The 18908-nt window shown below is 47.5% G+C and overlaps 1 protein-coding gene across 2 annotated transcripts in view; it reads right to left on the bottom strand.

The window, feature by feature from the left end:
* Nucleotides 1–18908, bottom strand: part of colec12 (collectin sub-family member 12) — a 354609-nt gene that overhangs the window by 17501 nt on the left and 318200 nt on the right. For both annotated transcript variants that reach the window (XM_085992803.1, XM_085992804.1), the window contains exons 6-8: nucleotides 15252–15707; nucleotides 10883–11019; nucleotides 558–667 (exon numbers count right to left, since the gene is read on the bottom strand). In XM_085992803.1, coding sequence (XP_085848929.1) covers nucleotides 558–667; nucleotides 10883–11019; nucleotides 15252–15707 — 703 coding nt within the window. The remainder of the gene's footprint in view (nucleotides 1–557; nucleotides 668–10882; nucleotides 11020–15251; nucleotides 15708–18908) is intronic.

Raw genomic sequence — 18908 nt, 5'->3', positions numbered from 1 at the left:
AGCATGAGGGGCATCATAGCCAAGCCTAATCCTGTCCTCAGTCAATAACCACACACATTCATTTCCAGCAGGCATCACTGCATCAGGATCAGCTGCAGAAATAGCCTTACTCAGGGCACTAAAGCCAATTGTAGCATTCCTACCATGAGCCAAAAATTCAGCACAAATCAGAGATCAAACCTTTCTGGTGTTATAGGGTAAATTTTGCAAGACCCACGCTGCTAGTGGGATCTCTCTGCAGACAGCACATACCAGAAAATTGTGCTACCCATGATTTTCTGATGTGCACTGGCTGCACGTAAGACCCTGCCAGTGGTGTGAGCCTTATAAAATTTACTCGTTTGGCTCAGCTACTCACTGGATAAACATGCTGATCCCGTCATTTTTTTTTAACTGGAAGTCATTATAACTTGAGCAGAATTGTGGTATATAGTAAGAATATCATAAACCAGAACATATTTAACTTTAAGTAGAACAATGTTGTTGATTAGATTTACATGAATAAATGATCATTCCTACTTAGCATTATTACATTTTAGAGTAGAATGTATACATACGTGTATTCTGCAATGGTTCCATCCACCCATTTCCATACATTGTGTTGCTCAGTGTCTGACAGACCAATCCAAAGGTAATTTATTCCATTCATTTGCTTTCTCACCCATTGCTGAAATATCAATACACAAATTATTAGCACTGTAAATAAATATATATTATGTAGAACATTTAAAAATGACTTAGCATTTTCAACATTTTGCAAAATAGTGTATAATATAGCAGCATTTCTTAAAACTCTGTTGGAAATACTGTATTACATTAAAGTTGTGCTTCAGTTAGTCAATATTTGCTCTTAATGTGCTTTAACTGTAGAGGAATGCAGGTGAGAGATGTGTGGCATCATCAGTTGCACTTGTAAACATAAACAAGCTGACCTATAAAAAGTCCAAGATATTCTAAACCCACAAATATGTGGATTTATCAATCTGTTGTTGGATTAAGTACCTCCTGTCACAGCCAGCCAATCACATGCTAGCATCGTGGTCTGAAAGATTTGACCAATTAGGCAAATGGACTAAATAATGGTACATAATTGGAAATGGAAATGTGAAACATGTCCATGATGAATGGAGTCCATTATCAAAGGCAGAAGTGGAAAAGGATTTAGGTTGGAATATTTACCATTCACTGAAAGCAGGCAGTCAATATGAAGTTGAAGCAACAAAGGTAGCCATGTACTGGGAAAAGCGTTGGACTATAGCTGAAAATAATTCATTCTAACCTTGTATTAATTATTTGTGGTTTTCATGGAAAAATGAACAAAATTACAGAACGTGATTCCCATAATACAAAAGCAAAATACTTCAGATGCTGGAAATCTGAAATAAAAACAGAAAATGCTGGAAATACTCAGCAGGTCAGGCAGCATCTGCGGGGAGAGAAACTGAGTTAACGGCCGCGATTTTGCTGACCTTGGCGGGTCCGTGGTGGGTCCCAGCCCCGCTGCTGTTTCCATCCCGCTGTCTGAAATGAATTTCAGTTGATTGGGCTTGTTAAGCCCGCCCAGCGTGATTCCCGGCCAATTAGAGGAAGCGGGTCTGGTGATGTCATTTGATGATGCGTCATCAGCCGGTTTCCTTAAAGGGACCAGGCACAAATTGATTTTGACAATTGTGCTGTCAGTGTTCTGCAGCATTGAGGTGCTGCAAACACTGACAAGCACTGCACAATGGCACAGGGCTGCACACAGGCTCTCCCATGACTCCCTCCATATGCTTATGAAGGGAGTCACAGCACGCAGGGAGGTCCTCTTCCCTTCCTATGGGCGGTAGACACCTCCCCAGGACACCAACATAGCCTGGTTGCACATTGCAGAGGAGGACACAAGCAGGGATGTCATCAGGAGGACCTGGGTGCAGTGGCGCAAACCTTTCAATGATCTCATTAGATCATGAAACGTTAGTACAAAGCCACACTCAACCACATCCTGCTGTGTCACTCATCACACCCCCATCATTTTGCCTTCCCTACCCTACTCCTGCACATCCTTACTCACACCAACTTACCTTGTATCTCCACCTATCCCTCTCTATCTACATTATCACATCCCCATCTCACTAGCCACCCCTCACACTCACCCTCATCCTAGTGCAATCATATCAACTAACAACACACAAGGGTAGGCACTTGGGTGTTTTAGCCGATGTTCGTGTAACGTTTCTGTTAATGTGCTGTCATACATTGAAAACTTTATTTTCAACACTTTGCATTCTTGGACAGATTTGTGTGCACCTTTGGAAGTGGCTTAGTGAGTTGCAGTTAATGGTGAAACATAACAGTACCCTCCGCAATGCTGATGAGTGTGAAAGGAATGGCTTGGGCATTGTAGGGATGCTTTATGTTGTTGGTATGGGGTGGTGCCAACCTGCCGCATCATGTGGCAGCCAGGGTGTACAGCGTCAAGTGAAGTAAATGTGGCCATGGTGAGGCCATCCCTGGTGTGGCCATGTGCTCAGGTGCTGATGCCCTCTGTTCTGTGCAGCATCTGGTGATTGTGGAGAAGGTTGGTGTTGTTGTTAGTGCTGCTGGTGTGCCTGGTGCTGATGGTGTTGGGGCTGATTGTGGTGGGATTCTGAGGACCAAGGTGAGAGAGTATAAAGGACACCCATGTTGATGGAATAGATGGCAGGTGCAGTGGAGATGACAGAAGTGATCTGTCAATGGTGAGAGAGGTAATGAGGTCAGATTGGATGGAGGCTTGTATAAAGACTTGCAGCATGGTGAATCTGTTGTGGAAATGCAGTGAGGAAGAGCTTGTGGCTGAGGGAAGATATTTCTGTAAGGTAGGAGCTTTTACTTGACATTTGAAGCTGTCAACTCATCAGCTGATTCAATGGCCACTGACCCCCTGCCTCAGCTTCACAAACATGGTCTAGCAACAGTGTGAAACCCATGGGCGCGCTGTTAAATTCAAAAGGTAAGTTTAAAACCATTGTTAAGTGGCTATAAACAAGCCACTAATCATTTAAATTGGCTTCCCCAGCTCTGCCTGTCGGGTCTGCTCAGCGCTGGTGAACCCAACATCGGGAAAGGCAAGTATGCATGATGTGACAGTGAGTTCCCAACCGGCTGTCAACCAATTCACATTTAACTGGCGACCCGCCACCAATCCCATTCACTGAGCACCAGCAAAATTCCGGCTAACGTTTCAGTTCGATGTCCTTTTGTCAGAACAGTTCTGACAAAAGGACATCGACCTGGTAAAGAAAAGAAAAATCCTGCCTCCTATTTTCAAAGGAATATTGAGACATTGGAGAGGGTTCAGAGAAAACCAATACGACACTTGTGGGATTTGGAGCCCTTGTTATGAAGAGAGATTCAGAACTCATTTTTTGTCATTGGAGAAAATAATTCTAAGAGAATTCAGTTTTTTTTAAATGTGCTTAGATGAATTTATAATGCAATACAAGCAGATTGGCCCAGAAATTCGTGTCGGGGGCTTCCCACGGGTGCAAGCCCCGATCTGCACTTACCTAGCGCGCCGGCCGTTGAGCTGTGGGGCCCCGTGGAATTCCGATCCAGGGCCTGGTCCAGCTGCCGGCGCGCAGTGCTTGCGTATCCCAGGGGCGCAGTTAGTTCGATGCATCCCCTGGGATCATGTGGGCCATGGGGAGCCAATTGGAGCAGGGAATGCTCCATTCATAAGTCTGACAGGAAGTGCTGTCAAGACTTATAAATATTACGGCCCCAAAATAACACTAAATCTTCAAATACATTTTTAAAAAACATCACATTTTTTAAATAAACTATAAATTACATGAAATAACTATTTTAAACAATAATTTAAATTTTTGAAAAAAATAATTACATTTTCTAACGGGGCTAAAAATAAACTTACCTTGCTTTAAAATATTTAAAAATAATAAACCTGTGGAAAAAATGTTTTAATTTTAATTCTGCAGGCTTACTCTCCCGGGAAAACCTGTAAAAAAAAAATGAAGTTCGATGCGCTCGCGCAGCCTCCCCCGTGCATGCGTTCGACCTCTGAACCCCTTCGTTCAGAGGAACGGAAGTGCCGGTTACAGAAGATAATGTAAGAAAAGTTAGGGATGAAAAAATGTCACTCAGACCTCAACACCCAGACCTCTAGAACCCTACTTCTCTCACTATAACATTGGAGTGTTTCTTATATAACCTCAATGCTTTTTCCTCTACTTGCCTTCATGGCAGACCATTGTAAACATTTAGCACTCTGCAAAGGAGTCTTTCATTATAGCCAGAATTTGCAGTTGTAATCACAGTGAACCTGTCATAAGAACATAAGAAATAGGAGCAGGAGTAGGCCATACGGCCCCGCGAGCCTGCTCCGCCATTCAATAAGATCATGGCTGATCTTTGACCTCAACTCCACTTTCCCGCCCAATCGCCATATCCCTTGATTCCCTTAGAGTCCAAAAATCTATCGATCTCAGCCTTGAATATATTCAACAACTGAGCATCCATAACTTTCTTGGGTAGAGAATATCAAAGATTCACAACCCTCTGAGTGACGAAACTTCTCCTCATCTCAGTCTTAAATGGCCAATCCCTTATCCTGAGGCTATGCCCCCTAGTTCTAGACTCTCCAGCTAGGGGAAAAAGCCTCTCAGCATCTATCATGTCAAGCCTTTTAAAAATCTTATATGTTTCACTGAGCTCACCTCTCATTCTTCTAAACTTCAGAAAGTATAGGCCCAATCTACTGAATCTCTCCTCATAGGACAACCCTCTCGTCCCAGGAATCAATCTAGTGAACCTTTGTTACACCCCTCTAAGGCAGGTATATCCTTCCTTAGGTATGGAGACCAAAACTGTACATAGTAATCCAGGTGTAGTCTCACCGAAGCTCTGTACAATTGCAACTGGACTTCCTTAGTCTTGTACTCCAACCCCCTTGCAATAAAGGCCAACATACAAATTTGCCTTCTTAATTGCTTGCTGTACCTGCATGTTAACTTTCTGTGATTTGTGTACAAGAACACCCAAATCCCTCTAACACCAACATTTAATAGTTTCTCACCATTTAAAAAATATTCTGTTTTTCTATTCTTCCTACCAAAGTGAATAATCTCACATTTCCCCTCCATCTACCACCTTCTTGCCCACTCACTTAACCTGTCTACATCCCTTTGTAGATATCCTCTTCACAGCTTACTTTCCCACCTCGCTTTGTATCATCAGCAAACTTGGATACATTACACTCGGTCTCTTCATCTAAGTCATTAATATAGATTGTAAATAGCTGAGGCCCAAGCACTGATCCTTGCGCCACCCCACTAGTCACAGCCTGCCAACCTGAAAATGACCCATTTATTCCTACTCTCTGTTTTCTGTCCTTTAACCAATCCTCTATCCATGTTAATATATTACCCCCAACTCCATGAGCCCTTATTTTGTGTAACAACCTTTTATGTGCCACCTTACTGAATAGCTTTTGAAAATCCAAATATACTACATCCACTGGTTCCCCTTTATCTACCCTGCTAGTTACATCCTCAAGAAACTCTAATAGATTTGTCAAACATGATTTCCCTTTCATAAAACCATGCTGATGCTGCCTAATCACATTACGATATTCTAAGTGTCCTGCTACCATTTCCTTAATAATGGATTCCAGCATTTTCCCGACGACTGATGTCAGGCTAACTGGCCTGTAGTTTTCTCTCTCCCTCCTTTCTGGAATAGTGGTGTTACATTTGCTACCTTACAATCCAGTGGGACCATTCCAGAACCTAGAGAATTTTGGAAGATCACAACCAATGCATCCACTCTCTCTGTAACCACCTCTTTTAGAACCCTAGGATGTCGGTCATCAGGTCCAGGGGATTTGCCGGCTTTTAGACCCATTAATTTCTCCAGAACTTTTTCTTTACTAATGTTAATTACTTTAAATTTCTCACTCTCATTAGACGCTTGGTTTCTTACTATTTCTGGTATGTTTTTTGTGTCTTCTACTGTGAAGACAGATATAAAATATTAATTTGCCGTTATTACTTTGTGAAACTGACAGCAACTTCTGGTGTCCACACAGGTGCAGTTAAACGCAGAAATCCAGAAGTTGCTGTCAGTGATTCCCTATTCCTCTACATGGTGCGCTGTTGAAGTCCTCACATATGAAAATCTTACAAATCACTTGAATTGACATGAACTTCCACTTTTTACGCTCTAATCTTACTGTAAAAAGCCCCGAAAAGTTAAGCCTTGTTGAATGGGGTGTAACTGGGTTTTTAACAGCGTACTAAGTCATAATTACTGCTGAATAACCTCTTTGGCCCTGAAAAACAAATTTTATATTTGTGGATTGTTAAATTTCTCCATTATGATACAAATTCCCTTTAATTTTTGAAATAATAAAAAAAATTGAAGTTTGTTTATGATATTTCACCTTCTACCTTAATCCCATGTGTATGTCCTCATCTTTATTTCGCTCTCTGTAAAATGATTAAAAAGCGAAGGATAATCAGTACTTTTTACTTCCAGGTTGCCGCTGTGAAAATTTTTCAATGTGATTGGATGCTTAGCCTGATTGATAACATCACTGTTGCTGGATGCCGGAGATCCACTATAGGTGGCGCCAGAATGAAATTAATGTCGTGAAAGGAGAAATTCACAGCGCAGTGATCGTTAGATCTTGTGGTCAGCTTTCTTCGAGGTCAGCAGCGTGCACCGTCGCTTCGCCACTGACTGCAAAATCCAGGCGAATATGTTTTAAATTTACTCTTCATTATTCATGATCTCTGATCCTATTTTCCTGGCATATTTTGAATTGTTAATTTGGGTTTACTTTATCTATGCTTCACATTTAAATACTTTAACTATCTTTTTTCTAAACCATAAAAATTAAGGGCGGGTCCCATGGTGTCCTCTATTTTGGTCCTCTTCGTAGCACTGCCGATAAGTATTAGCGCTCTGCAAAAAAATGGCGGATTGGTGACCTCAGTTGGCATGCAATGCCAACTTAACGTCACCACGGCAAACTTCAACCCTAGCACTGAGTTCAGCGCTGGGTCATAACCACGCCAGAGAAACCCAGCGTGTAAAGCTGTCAGCACCTCTTAAAGGGACGCACACATTTTTCAGGTAAGTTTGCATTTAAGCTTTTGGACAGGTTTTTTTTTAATTGAAGTAGTGGCTTGCTGCAATAGATGTAAAAAGTTTTTTTAATTGTGTAGGGTGTGCTGCTGGATGCTTTCAAGGCCTCGGATGGTAAAAGAAGGCCTCTGAGAAAACAGAAAATGCTGCAAATACAGGTCAGGCAACATCCGTGGAGAGAGAAACAGAGTTCACATCTCAGTTTGAGATACTGCCTGAGCTGCTGAATAATTCCAGGATTTTATGCTGGCATTTAAGATTTACAGCATCCACTTGTAGAGAGAAGAGGAAAACACAGAAAAAGAAGAAGCCGAAGAGGAAGCTGAAGAGGAGGAAGCAGAAGAGGAGGGTGCAGATGAAAGGATGCCTCCCAGACAGCTCCTTTGTGGCCAGGTTAGCCGGGATGGAATCATCCGCCTGTGGTTCCGGTGACCACAACCCCAATTCCCCTTTCAACATTTCTCCCACACCTTACCTTCCCTCTGTTACTGACCATCACAGTGTCCTCTTGGCCACAATGCTGAAATAAAAGCCACCACAAAGCAAACTTTCCAATCCAACTTTATATATCTATCCATCCAATATGTCATCAAAAAATCAACTCATCACCCTCAGGCATTCTCTTAGTGACTGTCTTGCGTGTGGCTTTTCCTATCCTACTGACGTCACGCAGCGCTACCCCAGTGGCTGCAGCATAGCTGGTGGAAGGCTGCTGACTTTCATGGGGGGACACTGCAAATGGCCTTGCTGATTGACATTGAGGAGCTGGTGGCTGGGAGTGTCAAATCAATCTTCTTCTTCTTGTTCTTCTTCACTCTCCTCTCCCTCTTCTTGGTCACCCACTGGCTGGGCAGGCTGCATTTCTTGGGTGTGTGCAATGAGGGAGGCACAAGGGTGGAGTTGTGGTGAGGGGACTGCGGGAAAGCAAGAAGGAGGATAACGTATGAGGACACCAGCATCTTGTATCCTTTTAGCCCTGCTGCTGGCCAAGGGCTCAGCCATGCTCCTGCCAAGAATGGCCAACACTGTCTCCTCCAAGGGGGTGAGGTGAGGCTAGGAATGTGAGATGTGCCTTGTGATTGATACAGATTGTTGGTTGGTGAGTGATGGGGGGCGGGAGTCATGCATTGAGCAGTGTGTGAGGCTAGTGATGCATTTGGTAGGAGACGGCTTTTGAAGATGCATTCACTGACCTTGACTAGTGGTCTGAGGTCATGAAGCTTCTTTGGGCACTGGAGCCAGGTGGTGGGGGCGACACTGCTGGCAGTGACGGCCTCGGTGATGTGGTGGCACATCATTCTTTCTGGAGGGCCTCCTTGTCCCTGTGGGTAGAGGACCTCTCTTCCAGTGTTGAACCCTGCACAAAGCTGGAGTGCTGCGTGTGAGACCCTGGGTGCTCCTTCCCTGGCTTGCTGAGCCATTTGTGTTAGTGCTGAAGCACTTTTACCATTTTTTAGGTGTGGAAGATAATTCAGCTTGAAGAGCTGAAGACTGCCATTTGGGAATTAATTTTAATGTTTATTTTTTTTTGAAAGGTAGTAAGGGCTGAGAAATGCATTTTTCACTTGATTTTAATTTTTATTAGTTTTGGATGCATTGCCCCTTTAATTCACAGCCCCTTTAATTGCCCACAATGCCTTGTGAACTCCACAGCCTCGCTCCTACTGGCTGTAAGAAGCTGCAACACCGACAGTGGACGGGAGCTTCGGGTCGGAGGCCTCCATTAATGCCACCAGGAGGACGTTGCATGGTAAGTTAGCGCTGTGCTCCACATCACCAACCCCCAGTGCGAATTTTTGGTCGGTAGCGCTGCGGCCATTTTCAGCGGCTGTTAACTCGAGTTGCTGGTGACACCAGAAACTCTCGTGGCGCACACTAATTTTCCCCCCTAGGTTTCTTTCATCCTTCGCCATAGTCATAGGTCTTAGTTTTGCTGCTCTTTTTTATGCCTTTTGACACTTTTGACATTTTTGTGGTGTGGTGACCAAAACCGAACAAAGTATTCTAAGTAACAACAGAAAATGCTGGAAAAACTCAGCAGGCCAGGCAACATCTGTGGAGAGAGAAATAGAGTTAACATTTCAAGTCGATGACCCTTCATCAGAACTGAGAAAAAAGGCAGGAAATGAAACAGATTCTAAGTGGCTTGACCAGTGCATTGTGAAGTCTTAGCATAGCTGCTGTAAAGTTTTATTCTACTGTTTTATTCATCCTAGAATTAGTTGTTATAATTGCTTTGCCACATTGTCTGGACCATGGAAATGACAAGGCTACTTCAAATCCAAAAATTAAATTTTCAAGAGTATGTCTATTGACTTTTCTTGACTTGCATATTTTGGCCCCGAGAGCAGCCTGTACCCTTGAAGAATGCTAATTTTTTTCTTTACAATATTTCGAATGGACCCTTCTACAGGCAGTTAACATGGTTGGGGTCTGAGGGGAAGAGGCCTGGCCATACGCGCCCCCCTCAATCGTGGGCAACTGCCTGATTTTCTGGTTGCATGAGGCAGGCAGGTGCTCGAGATGTGCTTGCCTGTCCCATGCAAATTAGGTGCCCTGCCACTGACCTGCAAACTCTGGTGGGGTCAGTACTGGAAGGCACCGGCAAGTGCGATCCCATTCTAACCACTAGGATCGTGTCCCATTGTTTCAAGTTCAATTAAAATACCGTATCGATATTTTGTTTATTAAAACCTGATTAGGAATGAGATTGAGAGTCACCTCCTGATTCCCCAAAGCCTTTCCACATCCTACAAGGCACAAGTAAGGAGTGTGATGGAATACTCACCACATGCCTGGATGAGTGCAGCTGCAACAACACTCAAGAAGCTCGACACCATCCAGGACAAAGCAGCCCATTTGATTGGCACCCAATCCACCACCTTAAATATTCACTCCCTCCACCACCGGCGTACCGTGGCTGCAGTGTGTACCATCTATAAGATGCACTGTAGCAATTCGCCAAGGCTTCTTTGGCAGCAACTCCCAAACCCGCGACCTCTTCCACCTAGAAGGACAAGGGCAGCAGGCGCATAGGAACACCACCACCTCCAAGTTCCCCTCCAAGTCACACACCATCCTGACTTAGAAGTATATCGCCGATGGGTCAAAATTCTGGAACTCCCTCCCTAACAGCACTGTGGGAGTACCTTCACCACAAGGACTGCAGCAGTTCAAGAAGGTGGCTCACCACCACCTTCTCAAGGGCAACTAGGGATGGGCAATAAACGCTGGCCTTGCCAGCAACACCCACATCCCATAAAAACGAATTAAAAAAAATTAAGTCCAGAGAGAGAAGGAATATAACAGCTTCTGAACTGCTGAACCTTAGTAATGCCATCAGGAAAGGCAATTAGTGAAGATGAACAATTACAATGCAAGATTAATGAGATATTTTCCAGTTTTGCTTAAGTAACACTTGGTAGCCAGGGAGAAACATTGCAGAACCTCAAAGATTAAATGGGTTGGGTAGAGCCCATGCAAAATGTCTATAAAGAGTAGGCTTGATGGTTCAAATAGCCTTTTCGCATTCCATGCTTTCTTAATTTCTTATGCTGCATAATAAAATTGAATAGTTTTCAGAGAACAAGACATTTATATCTGTTTGGCCCCATTTGAATCCAATTTATAAAGGTTAAAGAAAAATGTTGTAAACCAAGTGTGTCCTTTACTTTTGATATTTCTGAAGCAAATAAGAATTTTTCAAATTTGAGTAAAATAAGAGGTATTTTAAGTTTTGATTTTTTTTTGGTACCTGTTCTTCGCGGTTATTAATTATAATCATGTTGGATGACATGTTTTTGCACAGATTTTTTCCGTCTTCAAATTCAACAAGATCAACGGAGAAATAGTAACATTTATCCTTAAAATCCTTCCATTTAGGTGGACAACCTTTAAGAAAACACAGACAAGGAAATTACTGAAGGCATATTTAAGTAGTACAAGAAAACATAACACATATTTTAAAGAATTTTATTTTCATTTGGTGCTCATCAAGTGAGCAAGGTTTAGTCTGGGGAATGGAACATTTTCCATTTAAAGCATCCAGTATCAGCACCAAATTTTCCAGGTATTTCACAGCTAACTGAAGAGTAAAACTCCTTCTATTCTGTCCAACAATATTTACTGCAGGGGTTCTCCTGCTCATGGGCAGAAGAGCCGCAGAAAACCCAGAGGAGCACCCCTATTGCATTGGTATAACATTTTTTCAATTTTCCATATCAGCCAGCCTGAGTGAAATTACCATTTTGTGCCGGATTAGGGACAGTTTGTATTGTAGACCAATGCCCACTAGGAAGTGTATCGAAACTACCCAAACTCATTTCACATTAGACCCTTACAGCCAGCTGACTCAGGAAACTTTCACTCCATCAGTCTGAGCTAGATTTCAACATAGGTCCCACAGGTGAAAAGCTAGTCTCTAATCCACTGTGCTATCATGTTTAACTTCACCTAGTCACTGTGACAACATTCACTGTGCTACTGGCTTATTAGGCCACTTGAAAAGACAGTCTTCTTCCTGGGCTATTTCGATGAAGTCAGATAAGAGGACATTTTTGAAAATATATGACAGTATCTTGAATTTTCTTACAAATTCATATTTTATGGCAATGAGAGGGACATGTCTTAATATTCATGTTAAACATAATCCTTCGAAAATCATTGAAATGTGAAAATAGCAGTTCTATCAAATTGCAGCTCTATGTAATAAATTTTTAGGAAAACATAAAACATAGGGAAGACCAAAGCCATTATACCCTTGTGACCAATTCCATCCCCCTCCCTGGCCACTGTCTCAGGTTGAAATAGACTGTTTCTATCATCGAATACCTATTTAACCCCGAGCTGAGCTTCCATTCCCATCACCCCTCTGCTTGCTGAACTACATTGGCTCCCAGACCCCAACGCCTCAAATTTAAAATTCTCATCCTTCTGTTTAAATCCCTTCATGGCCTCACCTTTCTCTATCTTTGTAATCTCCTCCAGCCTGCTGAAAACTCTGTGTTCGTCCAACTCTGTGTTCCTCTTGTGCATCCCCCATTCCCTTTGCCGCACCATTGGTGGTCGTACCTTCAACCGTTTAGGCTGTAAGCTCTGGAATTCTCTGTCTAAATCTCTCCCCCTCCCTTTCATCCTTTAAGACCCTCTTTACAACCCATCTCTTTGACCAAACTTTTAGTCACCCCTCCTAATATCTCCATCTTTGGCTAGGCATTGATTTTTGTCTGATTCAACAAGCAACTTACCATTCTATAGCACCTTTAATGTAGAAAAATATCCCAAGGTGCTTCACAGAAGCATAATTAGACAAAAATGAGCCCTGAGTTGAAAGGGAGGCTGGCGGGAGTTTGCAATTACAAATACAAATCTACAATTTAACAATTAGAACACAGCACTAGAAAATACTATACAATCCATCTGGCTATTCCTACTGTATAGTTCATACCTTGCATTTGTTGTAAGGAACTGCTAATTATTACATAACTTGGAATGTATTGTGTATCACCAGCCAATTGCTATTTTTGATACCTATGTTCAGATGCTGTATTGGTGTCAGCTTCTAGGACTTTCTAGATTGCACAGCAACTTTGGGCTGGATTTTCATTGGACCGTGGAGTCGGGATTGGAGGCGTGTGGGGATTTATAATCCCGAAATCGGGGGTCCCGACCCCATCCCACCCCCAACCCGCCTCCATGCCAGTTTCAAAGTAGGTGGGTACCTGCCCTGCACTGGGACCCGCCTCCCCGAGGTGGGAAGGGGATTAGTGCCAATTAACTGCCTGATTAACATTTTGCTTCTCTTGTTTCTCACCCTCAGCCAGCCAGATGGAGAGGCTGGTTGGCTGTCGGGCGAGTAGGCCTGCAGCTCTAGGCCACAGAGAGAAGGGAGACAGAAGGCTGGAGATCGTCGGAGGGGGTCAGCAGGCTGGAGATCGTCGGAAGGCTGGAGGTTGGAGGGGGAGTCAGGGGCCAGGGATCGGCCCCGGAGGGGGATCGGAGTTCAGAAGAGGGATTGGAGGCCAGAAGGGGTACGGAGGCTGGGGGTTGGAAGTGGTCGGAAGGCTGGAGGATGGATCAGAGGCCTGGGGGAGGGGGGTGATCGGAAGGGTAGGGTGTTGTCTGATTGCGGGGGGTTGATAAGGCAGGAACGCTGGATCCAGCAGGTAAGTGGAAAGATACTTACCTCCTGGATCCAGCAGTCCTTGCCTTCCTTTATCTGGTGGGTTTCCTGTGGCCTTCAGCCAAAGTTGAATTCAAAATGAGGTACGCAGCCTCACTATAGTAGGTAAATTGCCAACCGCCTCCTGGGAGAGGGTTGGCCGCTAACCCCACCCCCTGTCCTGCCTCCGCTAAAACTGGAAGTGGGCGGGTTAGGGTTGGGATTCAGATTTTTAACACTTTAATCTCCCACCTGACCCCAACCCACCCGTTTTTGGGGCTTAAAAATCTGCCCAACTGGTCTATGCTGACATTTATGCTCCACACGAGCACTTGGGTGTCATTGAGCCTTGTGCTCTGCCAACCTGCACCTAAACGTTTAGACTTAGTGTGGTGTGTCCCTACAAGGAGGGACTTTATATCCCATTTTGGGAAAACTAAAATTCTACCTGTGGAGATTTCTCAGGAGCTTGATTTACAGGCCCTTAAATAAGGTGATGTGTTTCTGCATATGCCAGACACCCAACTGAGCAAAAATAAATGCCTGAAAATGGGTAAGTAATCGGAATTTGTGGGATCTACTTCCAATCCTGGGATGGGGGGATTGTCCTATGAGGAGAGATTGAGTAGACTAGGCCTATATTCTCTAGAGTTTGGAAGAATGAGAGGTGATCTCTTTCAAACATGCAAAATCCTTACAGGCTTGACAGGGTAGATGCTGGGAGGATGTTTCCCCTGGCTGGGGAGTCTAGAACCAGGGGTCACAGTCTCAGAATAAGGGGTCGGCCATTTAGGACTGAGATGAGGAGAAATTTCTTCACTCAGAGGGTGGTGAATCTTTGGAATTCTCTACCCCAGAGGGCTGTGAGTATATTCAAGACAGAGAGCGATAGATTTTTGAATATTAAGGGAATGAAGGGATATGGGGATAGTGCAGGAAAGTGGAGATGAGGTAGAAGATCAGCCATGATCTTATTGAATGGTGGAGCAGGTTCAAAGGGCCAAATGGCCTACTCCTGCTCCTATTTCTTATGTTCTTATCTAAATTAACGGTTTCAGTTTATTGGTGTCATTTATTAGTGCTGTGTTGAATCCGTACCAGGAAATACAGAATGGCAGTAAAACTGCTAAAAGCAGCCAAAGGTGCAATTTTCCCACTTGACCAGTGATAAAACCAAATGGGCAGGGGAATGGGACTGATTATATTTTTGTTAGGCTTTAAGGGTATTAAGAGTTATGGAACCAAGGTGGGTAGATGGAGTTACGGTATAGATCAGCCATGATCTAACTGAATGCCAGAACAGGCTTGAGGGACTGAATTGCCTACTGTTATGTTCCTATGGACAACTCTTTCAGAGACCCAGTGCAGACACGTAGGGCTGAACAGCCTCCTTCCCTGCAGACAAATTCTGTGATTCTAAGTAGATGGAAGCATAAAGTGGTGAAACACATTTTACTTGTGTAGACCTTTTTAACTAAGATTAACAAAAATAGGGACTTCATTCCATATATGGGCAAAGAAGCTCTTGTTACGTTCATATTAAATAAACTAGTCTTATAAAGTAATGAATTCGTACCTTCTTTAATATAATTCAATTCATGTGGAATTGTAACTTGGTACTAAATGTACACACAAAAAATACGTAACACAAAATCTGAAAACTAAACATGAAAAGTCACTTTTTTATCATATATATTGCAAATTGTTTCTTGTAATGTTTCTGGAACCAGGCAATTAGAGAAATGGAGTGGTAGATCTTAATCTTCACTGTCGTGTGGAAAACTGGTGGTAGCAGATTGGCCACATGTTGTACACCCTGCTCGATTAAAGTCAATGGAAAGGAAAATCAGTGAGGATGTATATCAGGCGACTGATCCACTAATAACAGTTTTTTCTCCAGCAGTAAATGTTAATATCTACCCCAGAGAGTTTTCAATTCTAGCACATAATTAAAGATTTTTACCATTTGGTTTTGGGGAAACTGTTGAAGCTTGGTTTATTAGTCCTATGGGACCTGGGGGGCCTGGTAAACCAGTAGGACCTTTTGGTCCTGTTGGGCCTGGTGGTCCTGGTGGGCCTCTACTTCCTGCTGCTCCTATTTGACCTTCTTCCCCTTGTTGTCCTGGAGGACCTACTTTGCCTGGTGGTCCGTCCAGACCTGGTAGTCCTATGCTTCCTTTTGCTCCTGGTGCACCAGGCCTTCCAGTTGAACCCCTTTGTCCTTTCATGCCAGCAGAGCCTCTATATCCTTGACTGTCCCTTTCTCCTTTAGACCCTGGAAGGCCTCGCGAACCTTTTGGACCCATCAATCCAGGTTCTCCTACTTCTCCAGGATCACCTTTTTGTCCTTTTGTTCCCTTATTGCCAACTGGTCCTTGTGTTCCTTTATCACCTTTGGGACCTCTTGGGCCAGGAGGACCTACATTTTCATTGAAAAAAATTTTTTTTTAGTACAAGCTGTGTAGACAGAAATTAAGTTATTGAACACATTTCCATAATTTCTGAGATACTGCAATGGTCGGCACCCCTCTTGTAACTGGCCATGGAAGCTGGATGCCTTCGATGCATCAACACAATGCAAACAGTTGGGTGGCACAAAATGCACTGGCAGCCTATGGACAAACTGTTTGCAGAGATCATTGGGGCTGTGAAAACTATCCACGGTAGAGGGTATCCCCACAGTGCAGTTGGAGGCCCCGGAAATATAAAAAATTTGCTCTCACTGGCCCTTCTTGGGCTGCACTCAGGAAAAGGCCTGTTAGGCCCACTGATCTGATTGTTGAGCTGCGAGGAGCAGGTATGCTCCTCCCAGGCCCCACATCAAAGTAACCGATCAGCGCTGCTCCCTTGACTCTCATCACCACTACACCCCTCCCCCCATCGCTGCCGCTCCCCGCCAGTGCCAATCTTCCCCATCACCCTTCCCCCATCACCGCTCCCTCATCACCCCTCCCCCATCACCGCTCCCCATCACCACTCCCTCATCACCCCTCCCCATCGCCCCTCCCCATCACCCCTCCCCCCATCACCCCTCCCCCATCAGCGCTCCCCCCATCACCCCTCCCCATCACCGCTCCCCCATCACCCTTCCCCATCACCGCTCCACCATCACCCCTCCCCCCATCACCCTTCCCCATCACCCCTCCCCCCATCACCCCTCCCCCATCACCGCTCCCCCATCACCCCTCCCCATCACCGCTCCCCCATCACCGCTCCCCCATCACCGCTCCCCCATCACCCCTCCCCATCACCGCTCCCCCATCACCCCTCCCCATCACCGCTCCCCCATCACCGCTCCCCCATCAGCGCTCCCCCATCACCCCTCCCCATCACCGCTCCCCCATCACCGCTCCCCCATCACCGCTCCCCCATCACCCCTCCCCATCACCGCTCCCCCATCACCGCTCCCCCATCACCGCTCCCCCATCACCCCTCCCCATCACCGCTCCCCCATCACCCCTCCCCATCACCGCTCCCCCATCACCGCTCCCCCATCACCGCTCCCCCATCACCCCTCCCCATCACCGCTCCCCCATCACCCCTCCCCATCACCGCTCCCCCATCACCCCTCCCCATCACCGCTCCCCCATCACCGCTCCCCCATCACCGCTCCCCCATCACCCCTCCCCATCACCGCTCCCCCATCACCCCTCCCCATCACCCCTCCCCATCACCGCTCCCCCATCACCGCTCCCCCATCACCCCTCCCCCCATCACCGCTCCCCCATCACCGCTCCCCATCACCGCTCCCATCACCCTTCCCCATCACCGCTCCCCCATCACCCCTCCCCATCACCGCTCCCCCCATCACCCCTCCCCCCATCACCGCTCCCCCATCACCCCTCCCCATCACCCCTCCCCATCACCGCTCCCCCATCACCCCTCCCCCCATCACCGCTCCCCCATCACCCCTCCCCCATCACCGCTCCCCCATCACCGCTCCCCATCACCGCTCCCCCCATCACCGCTCCCCCATCACCGCTCCCCATCACCGCTCCCCCATCACCCCTCCCCATCACCGCTCCCCCATCACCCCTCCCCCCATCACCGCTCCCCCATCACCCCTCCCCCATCACCGCTCCCCCATCACCCCTCCCCATCACCGCTCCCCCATCACCCCTCCCCCATCACCCCTCCCCATCACCCCTCCCCATCACCCCTCCCCCCATCACCCCTCCCCCATCACCCCTTCCCCCATCATCGCTCCCCCATCACCCCTCCCCCATCACCCCTCCCCATCACCCCTCCCCATCACCGCTCCCCCATCACCCCCACCCCCCATCACCGCTCGCCCATCACCCCTCCCCCATCACCCTTCCCCATCACCCCTCCCCCATCACCCTTCCCCATCACCCCTCCCCCATCACCGCTCCCCATCACCGCTCCCTCATCACCCCTCCCCCATCACCGCTCCCCCATCACCCCTCCCCCATCACCGCTCCCCCATCACCGCTCCCCCATCACCCCTCCCCCATCACCCCTCCCCATCACCCCTCCCCATCACCCCTCCCCCCATCACCCCTCCCCCATCACCCCTCCCCCATCACCGCTCCCCATCACCGCTCCCCCATCACCCCTCCCCATCACCGCTCCCCCATCACCCCTCCCCATCACCGCTCCCCCATCACCCCTCCCCCATCACCCCTCCCCATCACCCCTCCCCATCACCGCTCGCCCATCACCCCTCCCCCATCACCCCTCCGCCCATCACCCCTCCCCATCACCCCTCCCCATCACCGCTCCCCCATCACCCCACCCCCCATCACCGCTCACCCATCACCCCTCCCCCATCACCGCTCCCCCATCACCCCTCCCCCATCACCCCTCCCCATCACCCCTCCCCATCACCCCTCCCCCCATCACCCCTCCCCCATCACCCCTTCCCCCATCATCGCTCCCCCATCACCCCTCCCCCATCACCCCTCCCCATCACCCCTCCCCATCACCGCTCCCCCATCACCCCTCCCCATCACCCCTCCCCATCACCCCTCCCCATCACCGCTCGCCCATCACCCCTCCCCCATCACCCCTCCGCCCATCACCCCTCCCCCATCACCCCTCCCCATCACCCCTCCCCATCACCGCTCCCCCATCACCCCTCCCCCATCACCCCTCCCCCATCACCCCTCCCCATCACCCCTCCCCATCACCCCTCCCCATCACCCCTCTCCCATCACCGCTCCCCTCATCACCCCACCCCCCATCACCGCTCCCCCATCACCGCTCCCCCATCACCGCTCCCCCATCACCGCTCCCCCATCACCCCACCCCCATCACCGCTCCCCCATCACCCCACCCCCCATCACCGCTCCCCCATCACCCCACCCCCCATCACCGCTCCCCCATCACCCCCACCCCCATCACCCCTCCCCATCACCCCTCCCCCATCACGCCTCCCCTCATCACCCCTCCCCCATCACCGCTCCCCTCATCACCCCTCCCCATCACCGCTCCCCTCATCACCCCTCCCCATCACCGCTCCACCATCACCCCTCCCCCCATCACCCTTCCCCATCACCCCTCCCCCCATCACCGCTCCCCCATCACCGCTCCCCATCACCGCTCCCATCACCCTTCCCCATCACCGCTCCACCATCACCGCTCCCCCCATCACCCCTCC

The sequence above is a fragment of the Somniosus microcephalus genome, chromosome 7, assembly GCF_052327205.1.
Source record: "Somniosus microcephalus isolate GS21.2 chromosome 7, FLI_Smic_1.0, whole genome shotgun sequence".
Lineage (NCBI taxonomy): Eukaryota > Metazoa > Chordata > Chondrichthyes > Squaliformes > Somniosidae > Somniosus > Somniosus microcephalus.
The sequence above is the reverse complement of the archived record's forward strand: the minus strand, read 5'-3'. Positions and strand labels throughout refer to the sequence as shown.